Genomic DNA, 21,734 nt, shown 5'->3' on the forward strand with positions numbered 1-21,734 from the left:
CCCAGAATTCTACTGGGCTGGGTAGTTCTATAAAAATCTGTCTCCCCGGAGGCTATTTCAGTGTTGATACTTGTTCAAAAACATTCAGCCAAACAAATGTTCATTAAAAAGCTGGCCATCTAACCACTGGGCAGAACTGAAGCAGCATTTTGAGGCTGACTCTCAGGAACCTGCTCCAAATGAAAGGAAGGACATTCCTCCCCAGGCAGCATCTTGTTCCTCAGTAACACAGGCTGCACGTGTGCTGCGGACTTCCATGGTTACCCAAACGCAGAGGTCTGGTCTCCAGGATTCTCGTGATCCTTACTCAGTTACCATAGCCACGACACATGGTTTGAACAAACAACATTTCTGACCTCATCTGGTTCTCACATTTGAAAAGTAAGACATTTGGAGAACGAATTCATTTTAAAACATTAAAGTCAGTCAGAGGATTTAGAATTTTGAGTACTGTGATCAAATGAACACAAGGAACCTTTTTTTGCGACTAATAGTAAAATAGAGTGACTGCCTAGGAAATCATTTTGACAACTGTTGAAATTTCACTATAGAGTATATTTTAAATAATACTATCCTATCAATGATAAAGTTCCTGACTAGGAAATACATACTACGGTATTTAGGGGTGAAGGGCTGTGATGTTTACAACTAACTCAAACTATATACCTCAAATACAGTAAAACGTTAACAACTGGGAAACCTAGGTGAATGGCCAAAGTGTTCATTCTATTATTCTGGCAACTTTTCTGTAAGTTTGAGACTTTTCAAAATAAAAAGTTTTTAAAAATCATGCAGGCTCCAGATTAGTGACTTTCAAACTTTCTTAACAATAGCCCACAAGAGAAAAAAACAACAGCCTACAATAAAATATAAATTGTACACAGCAATCCAGACACAACATACATACATACACATATAATATGAATAAATGCATACAAATTAAGTTTTACAAAACAATACTTGTTACATGTGAGACTCTCTGTCTTGGTTAGTTATTGAGACTCTATTCTTGGTTAATTTTTTTTTTTTTTTTTGAACGCTGGTTGTGACCCATCAAATTGAGTTGATTGACCACTAATGGTCACAGCCCGTTTGAACACTCCTACCCTCAGAGGTCTTTCTGCAACATTTCTAATGTTTAGTATCACCTACAGACACAGAAGTACTATCACCATGAAGACCTGACAGCTTGGTGCACCCTGAATTATGTGAGCTTTGAAAACCCAGCTCTGTAAATATAGACAGAGGAATTCAGGACATTAAAACTGTGGATTTCCAGCAAGTTGACGAATGAAGTCATCATTACTTGTGCGTGGAGAACTGCTTCAGCAAGTATTTAGCAGACATACAGAATTTGCCCTGGCACTCAGGCCTGGGGGCTTAGAGTTGGCCAACTACCACCCTGGGAAATCTGTCAGGCCCCCTTCCCAGCTATTGGCTGCCTCCTTTCCTCCTGGCCATTAGTCGGCCCCAAAGTGTGCCGCCCATAATGATTTCCGCACCTAATGGGATCATCCAAGCTGAAGACTCCCTGCCCTACTAACAGCATCTCTGTCCTCCGGACACTCTTCCCACAAAACCTAAGAAAAGAGGATTTTGTGGCCTTCCTGGAGATTCACAATGCATGTTTGCATATGAAAGACTCTAAAAAAAACTCCTGAGGTACAAAAACTTGTTTAACGTTTTTCTTTTTTTAATCTTAGGATTTTACCCATTTATTTGTATACAGAAACCCGCTCCCCCTCTTTTTTCCCCCCTACCCTGCCCTAAAGTTGCTTTGTGGCTAAGGCCACCCCTGGGAATAATTGTGGAGTAAGTGAAACGGGTCTTTGTTTTCAATGCCTCTTAACACATTCCAGACCCCAGGAACCATGGCCACCTCCCTCGAGTCTAACTTCATCCCCCTTCTCACATCCCCCTTCTCTCCTGTCCTGTCCATCTTTCTGGATCCTAGTGGCCCTTGCCCCTAGGGGAAGGGGAGGGCAATTGTGGTAGAAAACAAAGGGACTGGGCTTAATGGGCTGTCCTGCCAGGAAAACTAGCACAGTTCTTAGTATTTAGCCACTGGATTGACTCTAATTCAGGCACTGCAGTCTCTGTGTCCTGGAAGATGGGGGCAAGGGATGGGGGTAGAGCCCCGTAGCCCCTAAGAGCTTCCAATTCCTAATCTTCTCACTGGAGGGCCCATGTTCATTCTTGCTTCTCTTGTCCAATTGATGCCCAGGTGACATGAGCATAAATCCATTCTTCTCCCCACCTTCACCCCATCCCGGTGTGGCACTGCCCAGGGCTCTCCTCCTCCTAGGACCATCTCTGGAAGTAAACTGTCCCTTCCATCCTGGGCTGGAATTTTCACCACCTGCCCCATCCAGTTCCCCTCTTCCCTCACCACAAACACCTCAAGCAGTTAACTCAACTTTCCTCCGCTGGCCAAGGCAATCTGGGCCACCCCAGTGAGGCAAGGTCAGTCCATGCGTAGGACAAACACCACGATGAGCAGGAGACCAGAGCCGAGGAGAAACCAGGTGCTGTGGCCCAAAACAACGACCCCACCGGAGAGAAGGCTATCAGACAGAGAGGTGTTGAGCGTTCCCTCGGTGGTGTTGGCCACCTCCTCCACCGGGGCCCTTGGGGCCAGCAGCTTGGAGAGGAGGCTGCTGAACCTACTCACGGTGGTGGCCGCAGGCTCTGGGGACGGGCCTGGACTGGATGCGGTGAAGTTCAGCTCCTCGGGATCCACACAGAGGCCATCGGAAGTGCGCGCAAAGGCCACCTGGCTGAGGTCCAGGCCGGCCACGGAGCCTGGGGAGGCGCACGGCACGTCGGCCACGCGCCCGGAGCTCTCCATCCAGTCCCGCAGCCACTCCAGGCGGCAGTCACAGCGCCACGGGTTGCGGAAGAGAAAGAGGCGGCCCAGGAAGAAGCCAGGCTGGAAGGCAGCCCAGGCCAGCACGGTGAGGTGGTTGCCATTGAGGTGCAGAGCAAGGAGGCCCGAGAGGTTCTGGAAGGCGCCCTCCTCCACAAAGGCGATGCTGTTGCGATCCAGGTAGAGCAGCTCAAGCTCTGCCAGGTCGGCGAACCAGGCGCGCCCCACAAGGCCCAGCGCGTTGCCGCCCAGGTTGAGCGTGCGCAGGCGGCGCAGGCCTTGGAAGGCTTCGGCAGGCAGCTCGGCCAGCAGGTTGTCATTGAGCAGCAGATGCTCCAGGGCGCCGCAGTCGCGAAAGGCGCCTGCGTGCACGGCGCGGACGCGGTTGGCCTGCAGGCTCAGCGAGCGCAGGCGCCTCAGGCCCTGCAGCGAGCTAGAGGCCACCGCCTCGATGCGGCTGCGCTCCAGGTGCGCATGCGTCAGGTTGGCCAGGCCGCGCAGCGCGCCGGGCACGCGGCGGAACAGGTTGTCGAAGGCGGCGAGTTCTCGCAGGGCGGGCAGCTCGGCCAGGAGGCGCTCAGGCACCGTGAAGAGGCGGCAGGAGGCCAGGTCGAGGCGGCGGAGGCGGCTGAGCGCGGCGAAGGTGCGCGCGTGCAGGTAGCGCAGCTCGCCGTTGTGCGCCAGACGCAGCTCGGCCAAGCGCGGCAGGCCCTTGAAGGCGCCGGGCGTGATGAAGGACAGGTTGTTGTGGCGCAGCGACAGGCGGCGAAGCGACGGCAGCGTGCCGAAGGCCCGCTCGCCCAGGAAGCGCAGGCCGTTCCGGTCCAGGTCGATGGAGGCTGCCTCGCACGGAAACTCGGCCGGCACCCGCAGGAGGCCGGCGCGGTCACAGCGCACGGAGCAGCCGCGCTCGGTGCTGCTGCAGGCGCAGGCGGCAGGGCAGGTGCGCATGCACGCCTCCTCGGCCCAGGTGCTGGGCAGGCCGAGGACTACTGCTGGCAGGTGGGGTGGGGGGCGAGAAGACAGAAAAGGAACAGTCGTCAGCTCAGGGGTCGCCCCAGGTAAGGTCCCACCTGTCCGTGTGGCAGGGTTCGGCCCTCCACCAAGTTCTCGTACCTCCTGCATAACCGTGCCCTTCGAAGGGCCTCCTCCCAGTTCTCAGACCTTAACACACGTTCCCCACCCACGCCGCCCTACCCTTTGCTTTCCAGTTGTCTTTATCAGCAAAACCCAGCTGGGATTCCGGCATCTGACCCCATTCTGAACCCTCTCCTGCCTGTAACATCACTGGGTGCTCTCCTGGAATTCAGCCTAGAGGGATCATTGCATGCAGAGGGGGGACCTGGAGGGCTTCACCAGGGCCTGTGCTCTAGCCCTGTACTGCCCAATACCGTAGTCACCAGACACATGTGGCTACTGAAGATTTGAAATGTGCCTATCCTGAATTGAGATGTACTGGAAGTGTGAAATACACACCAGGTCTCAAAGACTTAGTACCAAAAAAAGAATGATAAATTGTTTCATCAATAATTGTTGTATTGGTTACACGTTGAAAAGATATTTTAGATATATTTGGTTAACTGAAATATTAAAATTAATGTCATCCTTTTCTTTTTACAGTTTTTAATGGGGCTACTTAGAAAATTTAAGGGGCACCAAGTGGCCCAGTTAGTTAAGCGACGGCCTTCAGCTCAGGTCATGATCTCACGGTTTGTGAGTTTGAACCCCACATGGGGCTCTCTGCTGTCAGCATACAACCTGCTTTGGATCCTCTATCCCCCGTCTCTCTGCCCCTGCCCCGCTCACTCACTCTCTTCTCTCTCTCAAAAATAAATAAATAAACTTTAAAGAGAAAAGAAAATTTAAACATATGTGGCTTGCATTATATTTTTATTGGTGCTGCTCTAGTCCCTCCCACCATAAGAATTCAATTCCTGAAACAAAACCCACTGAGTAAATTAAGCCTCATGAAGAAGAGAGAGTTAGGGAACAGGAGGTTGGGAAAGAAAGAGAAGCCTATCAATCTTTTTTTTTTTTTTTTTCTTTTGAACAGTCACTAAATTTAAGCCCTAAGGACAGCATACTAAATAAACTAACAATGAACTTCTTACATATCTCAGAAAATAATTGTGGACACTGTGAAGTTAACTTTTATTCACCATCCCTTGCCCTCTAAAGGCTTTTATACATTATCACGGGAAAGAATGGTGCTTATAAAATTAATTCTGTTCTGAGCATTTGAATGGAGGATCAGATAAAGACTTCAAAAGCCCTCCAGTAGGCTTGCCACCTGCACCAAAACAGAATGGTAGCCAGGGGTCCCAAGCCCCATCTTGAGTTCTAATGGAAAAGGCAGCAGGGAAGATGCGCAAGTTTTATTTTCTGGCCAAGGGAGGCTCACAGGTGGAATGTGCTCGATCTGAAATTCCTGCAGAGGAACAAAGGTACCCAGATGTAAAGCTGACCACTGATATTCATAATTTCTGTTCCTCCTCAGCAGTATTCCCAAATTGCTAACAGACACCCCTGACCTACCATTCAGTCCCTCCCACTGTGTACACATTACCCTGCCTTGCCAGTCCCAGCCCCTGTAGGAACCTGAAGGTGTAGCCACACAAGGAGTGCGCAGAACTCTTGCTGCTGCCTCTGTGGTTTTGTTCAGCTACCGGTGTCTTTTCGGCACATTTGTTGTGGACACGGCGTGTTTTTACAGCTGCTAGGAAGGGGTTCAGCTCTTTCAGACTTGGCTGGAGAACACTCAGCCCTTTGAGCAACCCTTCTGTTGTAAACTGTAGCTAGTTCAACATTCTGAAGTTACAGAGGCTTGACTTAGCTTTTTCCTCTCCCTAAGAACTGTGAACTAGACACCAAGCTTCCAGCAAGGTTCTTGGACCCTGTGCTGAACTTGGCTGTAAACAGGGCAGCAGTTGGGCTAGAGAGACACCCTGTTAGAGAGACAGGGCCAAGAATATAACCTTAACTCCAGGCGTCAGCTGGACAGGGGTGGGACCTTTTTCTATCAACTCTTCCAACTGGGTCAAGAAGAAGGCATCAGATTTCCTTACAAATAGTCCTTCATTCTACTCTCTTCTCCTTTCTAATTAAGAGAAGTGCACTCTCAACTGTATGACTCACGTTTCTACTCCACAATAGCTAACATTGTTCCGGGCACACGAAATGTTTGCAGAAATAAATGGAATTGATGCCTTCCTCTGTAATGATTCCTGCTGGAGGATATCATTTATTTATGAAACAAAACAAACTTCTTTGTCAAGGAATTCCTAGGATTATGACAGGGATTAGATTAAAAAATGGAGCTGACAATTTTTTAAAAACACACGCAAGAGGGGTGGGACTAAAGCTTTTTATGGTGTATCTTTTTTACCTCTTAAATATTGAACCATGTGATTGTATTCCCTGTTTCAGAAAATAGATTATAAAGTTTTTTTTTAAAGTTTACACACTCAAGATGTCACTATTACAGACCTATTTTCAACCTCTGAAATGTTGATAGACCATTAGGAATTACTAATTTACTGGATTACTTAGTGAAATTTAAGTCAAGTAAGTTCTCAGAACAGACAACCAAAAGCCAGTATTGGTTTACTCAATATAAAGACTAAGTGTATGAGTTCTGCTTGCAATAATGGCAGGGTAGCTTGTATCAGACTAACATTCCTGCTGATCGCTAGTGTAAACTGTGGGAAAATATTTAAAGAAAAAATATTTAAAGGCACTGGAAAGCAACCTAAATAGGCAACCAGAGTATATACAACCCTTAAGAGAAGTAAACTAGGTGGGGCACCTGGGTGGCTCAGTTAAGCATCTGTGGCTCAGGTTATGATCTCATGGTTCTCAGATAGAAGCCCTACATTGGGCTGTCTGCTGTCAACACAGAGCTGGCTTCAGATCATCTGTCCCCCCACTCTCTCTGCCCCTCACGTGCTCTCTGTCTCTCTGAAAAATAAACATAAAAAGAGAGAGAGAGAAGCAAACTAGGTAAAGACACAATTTATCTGACTTTTCCTCTTATACCTGAAACTAATATAACATTGTATGTTAGCTAAACTGGAGTTAAAAAAAATAAATTTGAAAAATAAAAAAGAAAACGACCTTTTCCTCTTAGGGAGGGCATTTTGAGGTCCATGCTGCAGATAGGGAATAGAGCTCAAGCAGAAAGCAAGAGTCTTATCAGGCTGACAAGTTAGAAGTCAGAGTATATAGCTGCCACAGTAGCTGGAAATTGAGGAGGGAAAACATGAAAAAGAAGGAGCCACACAATTGGCAAACATACTCCCCTTAGATCCTTGTTTCAGTCCTCAAGTGCATATATGTGGGGTGACTCCAAGGAGCCGAGAACTCAAGGCCAAAAGAACTACATGAAGATTTCAGCAATTTCCCAGTAATGGGAGACAGATTAAGAGTTCAAGGTCCACCAAGTTAGACGGGCTTGTAAAATACCTCAGGCTTTCCAGTGAAACCCCAAAGGGCCACACCTTAGGAGTGAAGACCATTTCTCAGGACAAAGGGCAAAACTGAACTAGGTAGGCCTACCCTAACAAAGCCTAAATCTAAGCCTCCCCAGTATCAAGGTGATCTGCCAGTAAATTAACTGAATGCCACACAAAATTCAACACTCTTCGAAGGAAGATACGAGAATCTAGAATTTCTTATAACTACTATATCTTATATATAGTCAAATAATACTAGATATGTGAAGAAGTAGCAAAATGTGACATTTATCAAAAGGGGAAAAAAATAGTTAATAGAGGCAGACCCAGAGACTGCCCAGATGTTGGAACTACCAAACAAAAATTTAATATGTCAAGGAATTTATAGGAAAAGGTGGATATAATGGGTGAAGACATGGGGAATTTGAATTTTAGAAGACATATGGAAACTCTAAAAATGAACCCAATGTGGGGCGCCTGGGTGGCTCAGTTGGTTAAGCATCTGACTCTTGATTTTGGCTCCGGTCATCATCTCACGGTTCATGAGATAGAGCCCTGTGTGGGGCTGTGTGGGGCTCTCTGCTCACAACATGCAGCCTGCTTGGGATTCTTTCCCTCTTTCTTTGCCCCTCCTCTTTTCATGGTCTCTCTCTCTCTCTCCTCTCTCTCTCTCTCTCAAAATAAATAAACATTTAATAAAATTTTTAAAAATTAACCAAATGGAAATCTTAGTACTGAAATAATACTACAATATTTGAATTTCTTAAAAAATCATTGAATAAGAAAAATAGCAGATTAGAGATAGCAGAAGAAAACATTTCATGTACTTTAAGAGATGTCAATAGAAATTACCCAAAATGGGGGCACCTAAGTGGCTCAGTCGGCTAAGTGTCTGACTTTTGCTCAGGTCATGATCTCACAGTTCACGAGTTCAAGCCTCACATCAAGCTCTGTGCTGGCAAGCTGTCCAGAGCCTGGAGCCTACTTCAGATTCTGTGTCTCCCTCTCTCTCTGCACCTCCCCTGCTCACACTCTGTCTCTCTCTCTCAAAAGTAAAATAAAAACAATAAAAAAATTAAAAAATAAATTACCCAAAATGAAGCACAGAGAGAAAAAAAAGATTGGAAAAAATATGGTGGGAGCTTCAATGACCCGTGGGATATCAAGCAATTAGACTAACATGCATGTATTGGGAGTCCCAGAGGAGAGAATACAGCAGATAAATAATTGAAGACAATTTTCAAAATTCAGTTAAAAACAAGAAGCCCAGCAAACCCCAAATAACATCACACACACACACACACACACACACTCCTAAGGACATCATAGTCAAACTACTGAAAACCAAAGACAGAAAATTCATTAAAGCATCCAAAGAATAAAGACATTATATAGAGTACACAACAATAAAAATGATGACTGACTTCTTATCGGAAACAACAGAGACCATAAGACAACAGAATTATATATTTTTAAATTTGTTTTTATTAAGTAAACTCTATGCCTAATGTGGTGCTCAAAGTCATGACCCCAAGATTAAGAACTGCATGTTCTACCAACTGAGCCAGCTAGGTACCCCAAGAATTATATCTTTTAAAGTGCTGGAGGGGTGCCTGGGTGGCTCAGTTGGTTAAGTATCTGACTCTTGACTTCATCTCAGGTCATGATCTTACAGTTGGTGAGATTGAGCCCAATATTGGGCTTTGTGCTGACAGTATGGAGTCTCCTTGGGATTCTCTCTCCCTCTCCCTCCTTCCCTCCCTTCCTCCCTCTCTCTCTCTCTCTTCCCCCTCCTCAACTTGCATGTGTGCACGTGCTCACATAAAAATAAATAAATAAACTTTTTTAAAAAAAATAATAAAATGCTGGGGGGCACCTGGGTGGCTCAGTGCATTAAGTGTTCAACTTCGGTTCAGGTCATGAGCTCACAGCTCGTGAGTTCAAGCCCCATGTAGGGCTCTATGCTGACAGCTTGGAGCCTGGAGCCTGCTTTGGGTTCGGTATCACCCTCTCTCTCTGCCCCTCCCCTGCTCGTTCATGCTCTCTCAAAAATAAACATTTAAAAAATTTTTAATTAAAAAAAAGAAGAAAGTATTAACTTAGGCTATATTAAAATAAAAACAAATTCTACTCTTTGAAAGACATTGTTAAGAGAATGAAAATACAGACCACAGACTGGGAGAACACATCTGTATATTTTCTCTGTATGTATCTCATAAAGGACTTGTACCCAAAATATATAAAGAACTCTTAAAACTCAATAATAAGAAAACAGATAACCTAATTAATAAATTGGCAAAATAGGTGAAGAAACACTTCATCAAAAAAAGATATACAGAAGGCAAATAAACACAAGAAAATATGGTCAACATCATTCATTGTTAGGGAAATCCAAATTAGAATTGCATCCTATTAGAATGACTAAAATTAGAAAGACTGACATAACAAGTGTTAGAGAGCATATGGAATAACTGGGACCCTCTTACACTGCTGGTGGGAGTGTGAAATGGTACAACCACATTGGAAACAACGTGGCAGTTTCTTTAAAAGTTAAACATACACCTACCTTCTTATCCATCCATTCTAAGCCTAGGGAAATAAAAGCATATGTCCATACTAAAGACTTGGGGATGACCGATCACAACAGCTTTATTCATAATAACCCCAAACTGGAAACCACACAAACACCCACCAAGGTTGAACAGGTAAACAAATTATGATGTATCCACACAATGGAATACTACTGGGTGATAAAAAGAAATGGACATAAAAAGAAATGCAACATAGAGGAATCTCAAGTTAACTCTGCTGAGTGAAAGAAGCCAAACAAAAAAAAGGTACATACTATATGATTCCACTTACATAAATATTATTCTATAGTAACAGAAAGACCCATAGTTGCCTGGGGATGGGTCAGGAGGTAGGGAGGGGGCAGGAAGGAGAGGTTATACAGGGGCATGAATCTTGAGGGTAATGGATATGGTATTTATCTTGATTGTGCTAATGGTTTCACAAGAGTACACTTTAAATACATTGTTTATTAGATGTCGCTTATATGTCAATAAAGCTGTTTTTAACGTTGACTTATTTTTGAGAGAGAGAGAGAGTATGTGTGTGTGTGTGTGTGTGTGTGTGTGAGAGAGAGAGAGAGAGAGTGGGGGAGGGGAAGAGAAAGAAGGAGACACAGCATCCGAAGCAGGCTCCACGCTCTGAGCTGTCAGCACAGAGCCCAATGCGGGGCTCCAACCCATGAACCATGGGATCATGACCCGAGCTGAAGTCGGACACTCAACCAATTGAGTGGGGGCCACTCAGTCGTCCCCAATAAAGCTGTTTTTAAAAAAAGAGATTAAGTACTACAGTTTGTGTATGTGTGTGTGTGTGTGTGTGTATGTGTATATATATATATAGTACATATATATATGTACATATATATGTACTATATATATACAGTTTGTGTATATATGTGTATACTATAGTTTGTGTATGTATGTGTGTATATATATATATATATACACACACATATATACATTATATATGACTTATATACAGAATATAAAAATAACTACAAACGAATAATGAAAAGACAGCTAGATAAAAATGGGTAAAAGACTTGAACACTTTACAAAAGAATATATTAAGTAGCCACCAAGTACATGAAAAGGTGCTCAATATCATTAGCCATTAGGGAAGCGCCAATTAAAACCACAATGAGATTCTCTAGACGCCCACTAGAATGGCTAAAAAGACTGACAACCTTTGCCAAATGGTGGCAACCATGTAGAACAATGGGATTCTCCTACATTGTTGGTGGGAGTGGAAAAGAGTTCAATAACTTTGCAAAACTTTGGCAGTGTCTATTAATGTTAAACATATGCCCACCCATGACTCTGCAATTCCATTCCTAGGTATTCACCCAAGAGAAATAAAAGAAAGGTCCACATAAAGATTAGACAAGAATGTTCATGGTGGCTTATTCATAATAGATAAAAATTGGAAATTACCCAACAGTAGAAAAATAAATTACAATATATTCATACAGAATACTACTCAGCAATAAAAAGGAACAAACTATTGATACAAACAAAAACATCATGTTGAGCCAAAGAAACTTGACACAAAAGAGTACATACTTTAGGGGGCGCCTGGGTGGCTCAGTAGGTTAAGCATCCAACTCTCGATTTTGGCTCAGGTCATAATCTCACGGTTCGTGAGACTGAGCCTTGCATCGGGCTCTGTACTGACAGGGCAGAGCCTGCTTGGGATTCTGTATCTCCCTCTCTCTCTGCCCCTCCCCTGCTCATGCTCTAATTCTCTCTCTCTCTCTCTCTCTGTCTCAAAATAAATAAATAAATAAATAAATAAACAAACACTTTTTAAAAAGAGCACATACTATAGGATTTTACTTCTATGCAGTCCTAGAACAGCTCATGGCAGTGGCCCTGGGAGCTCAACAGAACAAGTTATTTGGGTGATATGAGCATGTATAAAGCAATTCAAAGTAATCAAATTTTATGGGTCTCTTTTGGCCTTATAACACCTAACTTTTTAATTAGTGTTTGCTCAAAACTAAGCCTGCTACATTTTTTTCATTTTAATACGACAACCTGCAAGGTATTATTCCCTTTTTCTCCCAAAGGAGGAAACTGAGTTTCAGGGTGGTTAAATAACACCACGCTTTGGTTTTTGTCTTTCCGCTATGCAGTGCGATCCCCCACCCCACACACCTAGCCTCTCTGAGCTTCCATCTCTTTAACTGTAAACTGAAGGGCCGGCACTTCCTGCCCTTTGGGGGCCCCTTCTGGCTGGCATTTTCCGTGACTGGACAGCAGCTGTTGCCAAACACCACCTCTTAGAAAAAAATACCCCAGTCAGAGCCCCATGTGTCTCTGCCGCTTCCTCCCAGACACAGCTGTTTGGACTGCAGATAAACATTTGACCTAAGCAGAGCCAATCAGATTCATTCAACAATCCCCACCACCACCCCCACCACCTTCAACGAACATGGAACATGCAGTGAGATCATGTGAGCACCAACCTGTATAGCACTGGGGCTAGGGTTTATACCAAAGCCACGTGCAGGTCAAAGTTCTAAGGGAGCAGTAGTCGAGGGCAAGGGGAGGAAGCTGGTGGGCCGACAGAGGATGAAACCCAAGGTGAGAATCACAGAAATGGAGAGCAGGAAGAGTAGGAAGTTGCTAGCCAGCTCTCTAGTCCCGTTAAGACCCTGCTATAGCTGTTTCTATGACATTTCCCTGTGTCCATTTCAGAAACCCATTCAAACCACCTACATGGACAAATGGATTTCTGTTCCCTGCGGCCAAACCACCTCTGCTAGTAGTGATACTATTTCTAGCTACCGACCACCTTTTAAATACTCTTTCTACACTTAGAGAATTTCCTACCTTGTAAGTCCTGCCTCCTGAAGATAGAAGCCGGAAATTCTCTTTCCTTACTTCCCTTGCAGTTAGGGCCCAAGCATGTGACCTAGTTTCGTCGATCAGACACACACAGGGACACTTGGATTCAGAAGTAAATGCCAGGCAGAAACCATTTTCTGGCCAGGATGATGGCAGAGGCGTCTGGCTTGCAGGCTCCCATGGTGGAATTTCTGGCACCCAGCGCCCAGCATGATGCCCATGAGCCGCTGCATGTGCCAACCAGTGGTGGTTGCTTCAGGGTCTTTGCTAGAGCTGCCCCACTCCCTTGTTGAGGAATGCTCTGGGCAGTGGGCCTCCAACCAGGAAGACTGGGAACACTATCACTGAATAAACCCTTTCTTGGCTCCAGTGATACCTTAGGCAGGTTCTGTGCTTTGCAATAAGATTCCTAAACAACATCCTAAGTAAAACAGGTCCCCTAATCTCTCTAGTACCATCTCCTCCTTTCCCCAAAGAACATCATGAACTCTTAACCTTAAAAGAGAAAACCCAGGGGCGCCTGGGTGGCTCAGTCGGTTAAGCATCCGACTTCAGCTCAGGTCATGATCTCGCGGTCTGTGAGTTTGAGTCCCTCGTCGGGCTCTGTGCTGACAGCTCAGAGCCTAGAGCCTGCTTCGGATTCTGTGTCTCCTCTCTGTGCCCCTCCCATGCTCATACTCTCTCTCTCTGTCTCTTAATAACAAATAAATGTTTAAAAAAAGAGAGAGAGAAAACCCAAAACAAAAGACAGAAAACCGTTCAGGGAGCCTGGGTGGCTGTCAGTTAAACATCCGACTCTTAATCGAGTCCTACATCAGGTTCTGCGCTGTCAGCACAGAGCCTGCTTGGGATCCTCTCTCTCTCTCTCTCTTAAAATAAATAAATGAACGTTTTTTTTTTTTTTTTTTAAGAGAAAGCTACTCAAATTCAGGACCAGGCATGAGCCTCAAGAGCCAAAAGGAAGCTCCTTGCTATTCATTGCCATGATATGTAGAAAACATAATGAAAATTTGTTTAGGCCATTCCTGATTTTTCCACATGCAAATGAAAAGAGGCCTCTCCTGGAATCAGCAGTGATTATTCCAAAGACAAATCTCCTCGCTGTCTAGAGCTGAGTTCCATGGGGATACCTTGGTCAGAAAAACATGTGCCAAATTAAAATAAAGATCACAGTTTGTGAGAAGAGAATGTCAAAACTCATTGGCAGTTGCTTAGCAATTTTTCTTCTCATGCCAGTGTTTTTGGGAAGGATCCATGTGGAAATCTGAAAAGGTTTCACTGCCTTCACTCCCAGTCTGAGGTTAGGAGAGGAAGATGAGAAATTCGGTGAAACTGGCCTGAGCTCAGGACTGGCCTCTGCCAAGCCAGCCTCCATCACAGCCCTGGGATACACATGTGGGGCTTTCCATTCAGTCTGGAAACACTCATCCTGAGGGCACGGCCTCTCTAGTTCTCTCATAAATTTTGATGACACTGCCTTTCATCCCTGGTCTCTTGTACTGCTTTTTTGGAGTGTTCTGTTTTGCTTTAACCTCAGACAAGCTTTCTACATCTCAGCTTCCTCATCTGAAACGGGCAGACCATTATGAGGAACAGATGGGCCGATTAGCTTGCTCCCATGTTTTCACAGCTGTTTCAAACATTTCAACTCATCTGTTCCTCATAATGGTCTGCCCGTTTCAGATGAGGAAGCCGAGATGCAGAAATAGTGAAGTTATTACAAGTAGACTTCAAGGAAGAGTCTAGAATGGTTCTCCACCTGGGCTGCACATCAGAATCACCCGATGAGCTTTCAACTAACTCGCAATACTCAGGCTGTACACTATACCAATTAAATCCAAATCTTCAGCGGGTGGAAATAATCATTGGTGCTGCTAAAGCTCCACGGATGATTCCAATATACAGCCCAAGTCAAAAAACCAGGGGTCTACGTGGACCGACTTTACAAAAATGGGATTTATCTGCGTGGTATATAAAATGTTGCAAGGTGCAACCTAGAATGACCGTATGCCCCAGCAATTCCACTCCTGGGTATATACCCAAAGGAATTGAAAGTAGGCGTTCTAACAAATACTTGCACACAAATGTTCATTGCAGCATTACTCACAATAGCCCAAAGCTGGAAACAAACGTCCATCGACAGATGAATGGATAAACAAAATGCGGTCTATCCACACAGTGAAATATTATTTTGGCATTAAAAGGAATGAGGTAGTGATACACACTACCTTGAAAACATTATGCTAGGTGAAAGCGGCCAGATGCACAGACCACACATTGTATGATTCCATTTACGTGAAATACTCAGCATAGGCAAATCCACTGAGACAGAAAGTAGATTAGTGGTTGCCAGGGGCTGGGAGGCGGGGGGTGGGTTCTACCGCTTGTAGAGTGGGAGTGGCTGCTTAATAGGTACAGGGTTTCCTTTCACAGTGATGAAAATGTCTTGGAAGTAGATAGAGGAGATGGTCACACAACACTGTGAATGTGTTAAATGCTGCTGAACTGTACACTTTAAAATGGTTCATTGTTAATTTTATGTTCCGTGAATTTTAGTTCAATAAAGGAAATGGAGCGCCTGGGTGGCTCAGTCAGTTGAGCGTTTGACTTCAGCTCAGGTCATGATCTCATGGTTTATGAGATTGAGCCTCACATCAGGCTCGCTGCTGTCAGCCCACAGCCTGTTCTGGATCCTCTGTCTCCCTCTCTCTCTCTGCCCCTACCCTGCTCCTTCTCTTTATTTCTCTCGCTCTCTCTCTCTCTCAAAACTAAATAAAAACAGGTTTGTTTTTTTTTTTTTAAACATTGTATTTATTTTTGAGGCAGGGAGAGATAGAGCATGAACAGGGGAGGGTCAGAGAGAGGGAGACACAGAATCTGAAACAGGCTCCAGGCTCTGAGCTGTCAGCACAGAGCCGGACGCGGGGCTTGAACTCACGGACCGCGAGATCATGACCTGAGCCGAAGTCGGCCGCTTAACCGACTGAGCCACCCAGGTGCCCCTAAAACAGGTTTTTTTTTAAGTTACAAAGTGTCCCTGAAACTGGGCAAATACCAGAAGGGGGTCCCTGCTTTTGTGTCATGGTCTGACGTGCTGGCCAGCCCCCAAGCTGCAGGGAGCCAGTGATGGCTGGGCTCGGATGGCCCACAGAATGATGTCTTAATGCAGGCCAGCTGAGGAATTTCTCCTTCATAGGTCCTCGGCTTTTCGGATATGCGCTTTTCCCCCTCGAGGTTTGCTAGGAGAACAGTTACTCATGGAGTTTCCAACCATAGGCTGAGTTGGAAGCATTTCTTGATTCCCATTGTTTTCAAAGAACTTGTGCCTCATGAAACCAAAATAGCAAGGGAAAATATGGTCAATTTTCTGCTTTCAGCAAAATCTAGTCAGCCACTTTGGCTCCAGAAGTCATTTTCATCCTACTCCCGGCCAATGCTCCTCAGGCCAGGACCCAGTGCTGGATTTTCTAATTTTTGAATGTTTATTTATTCTTGAGACAGAGAGAGAAAGAGAGACAGAGTGCAAGCTGGGGAGGGGAAGAGAGAGAGGGACACACAGAATCTGAAGCAGGATCCAGGCTCTGAGCTGTCAGCACAGAGCCTGACGCGGGACTCGAACTCACAAACCGCAAGATCATGACCCGAGCTGAAGTCAGACACTTAACCGACTGAGCCACCCAGACACCCCCAGTTCTGGAGTTTCAAAACAAAAGGGGCGGGGGGAACCAGAAAGGCAAGTGGGGGAGACCATCACGTGGCCTCTGATCTCACAGTAACCCCAGAACTTCCTTCTCATACTGCAAAGGTACCCTTTGTGGCAGTAAAGAAAGGATCATGAATTCACCCTGCACTTTGCTAATGAAAGTCCTGGGAGATGGAGAAATCAGTTTGTCTCAGGAAAGGTGGTCTGCTGACAGCCTCACAGGCCCTGTGGATCTTAGGGTAGAGAGCTGTCCCATCTGAGTTCTAGAACACAAGGCCCACACAGAGGCCTCCGGGCATAAATATTGATAATCGCCCCAATATTGATAACTGAAAACAAATGCTCAACAACAGGGGAATGAGGGGCACCTGGGTGGCCCAGTCGGTTAAGGGTCTGGCTCTTGGTTTCAGCTCAAGTCATGATCTCACAAGTTGGGTGTTCAAGCCCTGCATCTGGCTCTGCGCTGTTAGCAAGGAGCCTGCTTGGGATTCTTTGTCTCCCCCTCTCTCTGACCACCCCCCCCCCCCACTTGTGCTCTCTCTCTCTCTCTCTCTCTGTCTCTCAAAATAAATAAGTAAACATTTAAAAACAAAACTAAACAATAGGAGAATGAATAGTGAACAAACCAGTACCCCCATCCAGAGAGCACTACTCTGCACTCAGAACCTCACACGCATACTGCCCTACACCCTACAGCACCTGAGTCTCGTTAGTGAAGGATTTGTTCTCTTTGGGGTGCAGGTGCCCTCCCCCTACAGACTTCTTTTTTCTTTTAAGCCAAGTTGATTGAGGTATAATTTACTTACAATAAAATGTACCCATTTTAAGTGTGTAACAAATATATACACCCATGTAACCACCACCCTAATCATGATTTAGAACATGCCTACCACCCAGAAAGTTTCCTTGGGTCCTTCTGGCAGCGGTCCCCTCCCCATCCGCAGCTCCAGACAACCACCGATATGCTTTCTGAATGATAGATTAGTTTTGCCTATTCTAGAATTTCATATAAATGGAATCAGGGGCACCTGGGTGGCTCAGTTAGTTGCACATCCTACTCTCTACTTCGGCTCAGTCGCCCCAGGTGAAGTCTTACCTGTCCACGAGTGACTAAAGCTGATGGAAGGGTTTGTGGGCCAGTCTTGTTGTGGACTTGTGTTTTCATTCAGCATGTGCCTGGGAGTGGAATTGCTGGGTCATATGGTAGGTGTATGCCTCAGTTGCCCCACATCCTCACCAACACTTGCTATTGTCTTCTTAACTCTAGCCATCGTCCTGGGTGTGAGGTGGTATCTCATTGTGATTTTGATTTGCATCTCCCTAATGACTAATGATGCTAAGCATCTTTTCATGTGCTTATTAGTTATTTGTATATCTTCTCTGATGAAATAGCTATTCAAAATGGGTGTCCCATTTTTTTCAAAATGGGTTGTCTCAGGGGCACCTGGCTGGCTCAGTTGGTGGAGTATGTGACTTGATCATGGGGTCGTGAATTCAAGCCCCACGTTGGGCATAGAGATTACTTAATGAAAAGAAAAAAAATTTTTAATGAGTTGTCTTATTATTGAGTTTGAAGAGTTTTTGAAATACATACAGATTTTTTAGGGGCAAGACCTCTATCAGGTATTGTAATGGTTCTAATCTGGGAGGCTTCACCCATTGAACAAACAAATCCTTATTAAGCACCTACTGCATCTTAGACTCTAGAGACAGCAGAGTACGCCATTGGTGAAGAATCCCGTAAAGTGAGTTAAGGAATCGGGATATTAAGCTGTGGACAGCAGGAGGACCCTGAAGGGTGTCACATGGGGGAGGGGAGAGGCCCTTCCAGGCAACCCTCCTGTCCAGAGAATTTGTTTGGGTTTTGTCCCAGATTTACCCTGCTGTGAGCCCCTTCTGATTCTACCACGACCTTGTTTTGTCAGGCTCATTTAATCATTTTTTTTTTTCTAGCTAAGGAGGTAGAACCCTATCCCTGCCTGCATCTCGGGAACACGTCGTTCATAATCCTGTGACTTGTAGTCAGAGTAATATTGTCTGTGCTGCTGAGTGTGTTTTAAATTAAAGCGCCAGGGGATGTGGAGAGGGTCATTAATTTTAAGTGCATCTATTGTTAGCAAATGATGTCACCGCTAAGCTCTCCAACTTATCACAAGAAGTCGGGATGTATTTCGGGTTTCTGCGGCAGCAGGAACAGTTCCTGTTTTGCAGTGCACAGGCTATGAATACGGTCTGCATTCTGTCAGGAACAGGAGAGCTTTCGGTACACATTTAAAATCATATTGGCTCTTAGAAGCAAACATTCTGTCCCAATGAGTCAATCAAACTTCATATCCTTTCTAGGTAGGAGAAATGGCAAGGAGCTGGCTGTTCGTATTTATATAAATGTCAACCTCTGTCCTTTGGAGGCTCCTCGAGGTAGAGAGTCATGTCCCATTTATCATAGTGTTCCCTGCACCTTGTTCCAATTTGTTTTCTCATTTATTTATTGGATCTCTCACAAAGGAATAGAAGTTTCTCAAGGACAAAAGCTATGCAGTTATATCCTTCATAACATCCCTTGAGTGTATTGAAGATATAAACAAGATGTACCTGTTGATTCCATTGAATAGAGCAAGGTCTACTTTTTGAAACAGTGAACTAAAGGGTAAGAAAATTCTATTGCTACCATTTTAGAATTATCTGGTAAATTTTCTCTGCCAGCGCTGCACACAGAAGTCTATTACATAGGTAGTTATGACCTCAAATAATTACATTCACCCGAGGGTCAGAAAAAACAGATTGTTTGTATAGGATTCTTTACTGCAGAATTTATCAAGGGATTTTTTCCTTGGGCAATCTCAGATTTGAGCAGGTGGGGCTATAGAGGTGGGGAAAAAAATCTTTGTGATGAGTCTTCTGGTTATATTAAAACCCACATAACAATAGGACTAAAAAACTTGGGCAAAATGTTTCATCACCCATAATCCCACAATTCCAACATACTCTCATTTTTTCTTTTTTTAAATTTTTTATGTTTAATTCATTTTTGAGAGAGAGAGAGAGAGCGTGATCAGGGGAGGGGCAGAAAGAAAGGGAGACACAGAATCCCAAGCAGACTCCACACTGTCAGTACAGAGCTTAATGCGGGGCTTGAACTCACGAACCGTGAGTTGGTTGCTTAAGCTGAGCTGAGTCGGATGCTTAACCAACTGAGCCACCCAGGCACCCCTATTTTCATTTGTTCTTCTTCCTTTAGGAAGATGGTTTAAGAGATTTTTTCTTAACTAAATGAGCTTAAAATAATATGATTAGAAAACCACTGTACTTTTTGGTGATTACACCAATGAATTCATATCTGAAATTGAAAATCACCAAAAGGCTATTTTATATATATGGCTCAGGAATTTTGTGGGGGGGTTTTAATGTTTATCTCTCTTGAGAGAGAGAGAGCGTGAGTGGGAGAGGGGCAGAGAGAGAAAGGGAGAGAGAGACAGAGACAGAGACAGAGACAGAAAATTCCAAGCAGACTCCACACTGTCAGCACAGAACCTGATGCAGGGCTCTGTCCCACAAACCGTGAGATCATGACCTGAGCCAAAATCAAGAGTCTGACACCTCAACCTACTGAGCCCCCCAGGTGCCCCAGGAATCTTTATATTTAAACAAACAAAACCCACCACCTGCTCTGTTTTATCTCATTTTCCAATCCCTCCCCCATGATCACAGTTCAGTGACACCTAATCAGAACTGGTGTCCATGTACATCTTCCATGGAAGCCACTTGAAGACCAAGCTCCTTGGGCAGAAGCCCTGTGATTTCCATGCATCTTCTAGAATCTTCTATGGGCTTGCCAACCCCTGCACCCACTGGCAGCTGTCTGCTGGGGGTCAAGAAGGAGCAGGCCTTGGAACTCACCATGCAGCAGCAGCACCAGCATCCCGTGGCCTTTCACGCACCTGGTGGCTTAGAACCACCCAGCTGTGGAAGCCCTACCTGAGGGGAGACAGCACAGGTCACCGAGTGCCCATGAGGGTTCCCTTGAGAACCAGGACACACAGACCCCTCCCCACACCTCCACACTTCCTCCTGAATGCCCTGCCTTTGCCCTCTTCTTCCTCACACTCATGTCTCCCCATTCACCTTGGTGTCGAGTTAAGAGAAACCAGTAACAACAGCCAATCAGAAGCTCCCCCCGCCCTGACAGCTTGGATCTGTTCGGAAACCCTTGGTCAGACTAAAACCCTGACAGCAACACAGATGGACTCACTGACAACCCAGCAAGCAAATGGCCAGAGCGGAAACCTCTGCAAAGAAACATTCGTGAATAGTCCCCAAATGTTGCTTACTGTCCTGGGGGTGTGCCTGGTCCTGCTCCTCCTCAGAGGTGCCCTTCAGCTCCCCCAGCCCATCCATCTCCGGAGTCCCGCAGCCACAGATGCTAAAAATAGTCCGACAGAGTAAAGGGGGGGTGGGGTGGTGAGCAGGAGTCGAGGAGGAATACTTGCTTGTGCAGGTTTGAGCGCTTATTTTTCTTTCTCCAGATTTAATGGCAGGAAAATCCTGTATCAAATGAGGATCAACAGAGATGAAAGAATGTGTCTGCCTTTCGAATCACCAAAGCCAGTGACAGATTTTGCTGACACACCAATCGGCTTTATCCCCAGGCCTTGGCCTCTCCATCTGCCTGTCCCCTTTCTCTCCTTAAACCCTCCGCAGACCCCACCTCCCACCCTGACCCCAGCCCCAGCCCCCAAGCGACATGCAGCCAGAAATTGGCTTCCTGCCACCCAAATAGCATTATCAGCATTTTCAACAAGGACGTGTTATATAACTTAGAGAGGTGGGGAAGGGACAGGACAGCTTAAAATAATGATGTTTTTCCCAAAATGCAGGCTGCTCACTTCCTTCCTTTGGAGTGGCTGATGGCAGATGACCCAAAAACAGACTGTGGAGAGAGGGTCTTTCACTACAGCAAGGCTAGAATCCTGGCTTTGGGGTTGAGGCTGTGATAGCCACCAACTCAGACAGCATGTCTGTAGGTCATTTCCAGAACCTGGCTGAGGTTTCTCAAACCCAGCAGGACTCAGGACTCACTACTCAGGAGTGTCTCCCAGAACTAGAGAGACCACCAGGAGCAGTAGCCTCAGGGAGCTGGTGGAATGTGGAATCTCAGCATTCTCACCCCCACCACCAGAGTCCTGTGCTCGAAAGTAAAGCTCGGGGGGCACCTGGGTGGCTCAGTCAGTTAAGCGTCCGACTTTGGCTCAGGTCATGATCTCACGGTTTGTGACTTCGAGCCCCACATCGGGCTC

General features: G+C 45.4%; 1 protein-coding gene across 1 annotated transcript; it reads right to left on the reverse strand.

The window, feature by feature from the left end:
• Nucleotides 1–648: 648 nt before the first annotated feature.
• On the reverse strand, nt 649–21,053 carry NYX (nyctalopin). The gene is made up of 3 exons (XM_081792418.1): nt 20,769–21,053; nt 20,338–20,415; nt 649–3,861 (listed from the first exon to the last, which is right to left on the reverse strand). Exons 2-3 carry the CDS (start codon nt 20,357–20,359, stop codon nt 2,465–2,467), a joined length of 1,419 nt encoding a protein of 472 aa, XP_081648544.1. The 5' UTR covers nt 20,360–20,415; nt 20,769–21,053; the 3' UTR covers nt 649–2,464.
• Between the last annotated feature and the right edge of the window lie 681 nt (nt 21,054–21,734).

This window comes from Panthera onca, chromosome X (genome assembly GCF_046562875.1).
Source record: "Panthera onca isolate mPanOnc1 chromosome X, mPanOnc1 haplotype 2, whole genome shotgun sequence".
NCBI classification, from domain to species: Eukaryota; Metazoa; Chordata; class Mammalia; order Carnivora; family Felidae; genus Panthera; species Panthera onca.

What these genes read in the sequence shown, in the direction of transcription:
- NYX (XM_081792418.1), bottom strand. Translation starts at nt 20,359, where the DNA reads ATGCTGGTGCTGCTGCTGCATG. An exon ending in GCTGGTGCTGCTGCTGCATG is followed by an intron (nt 3,862 to 20,337) that starts GTGAGTTCCAAG and finishes CCCACCTGCCAG; the next exon opens with CAGTAGTCCTCGGCCTGCCC.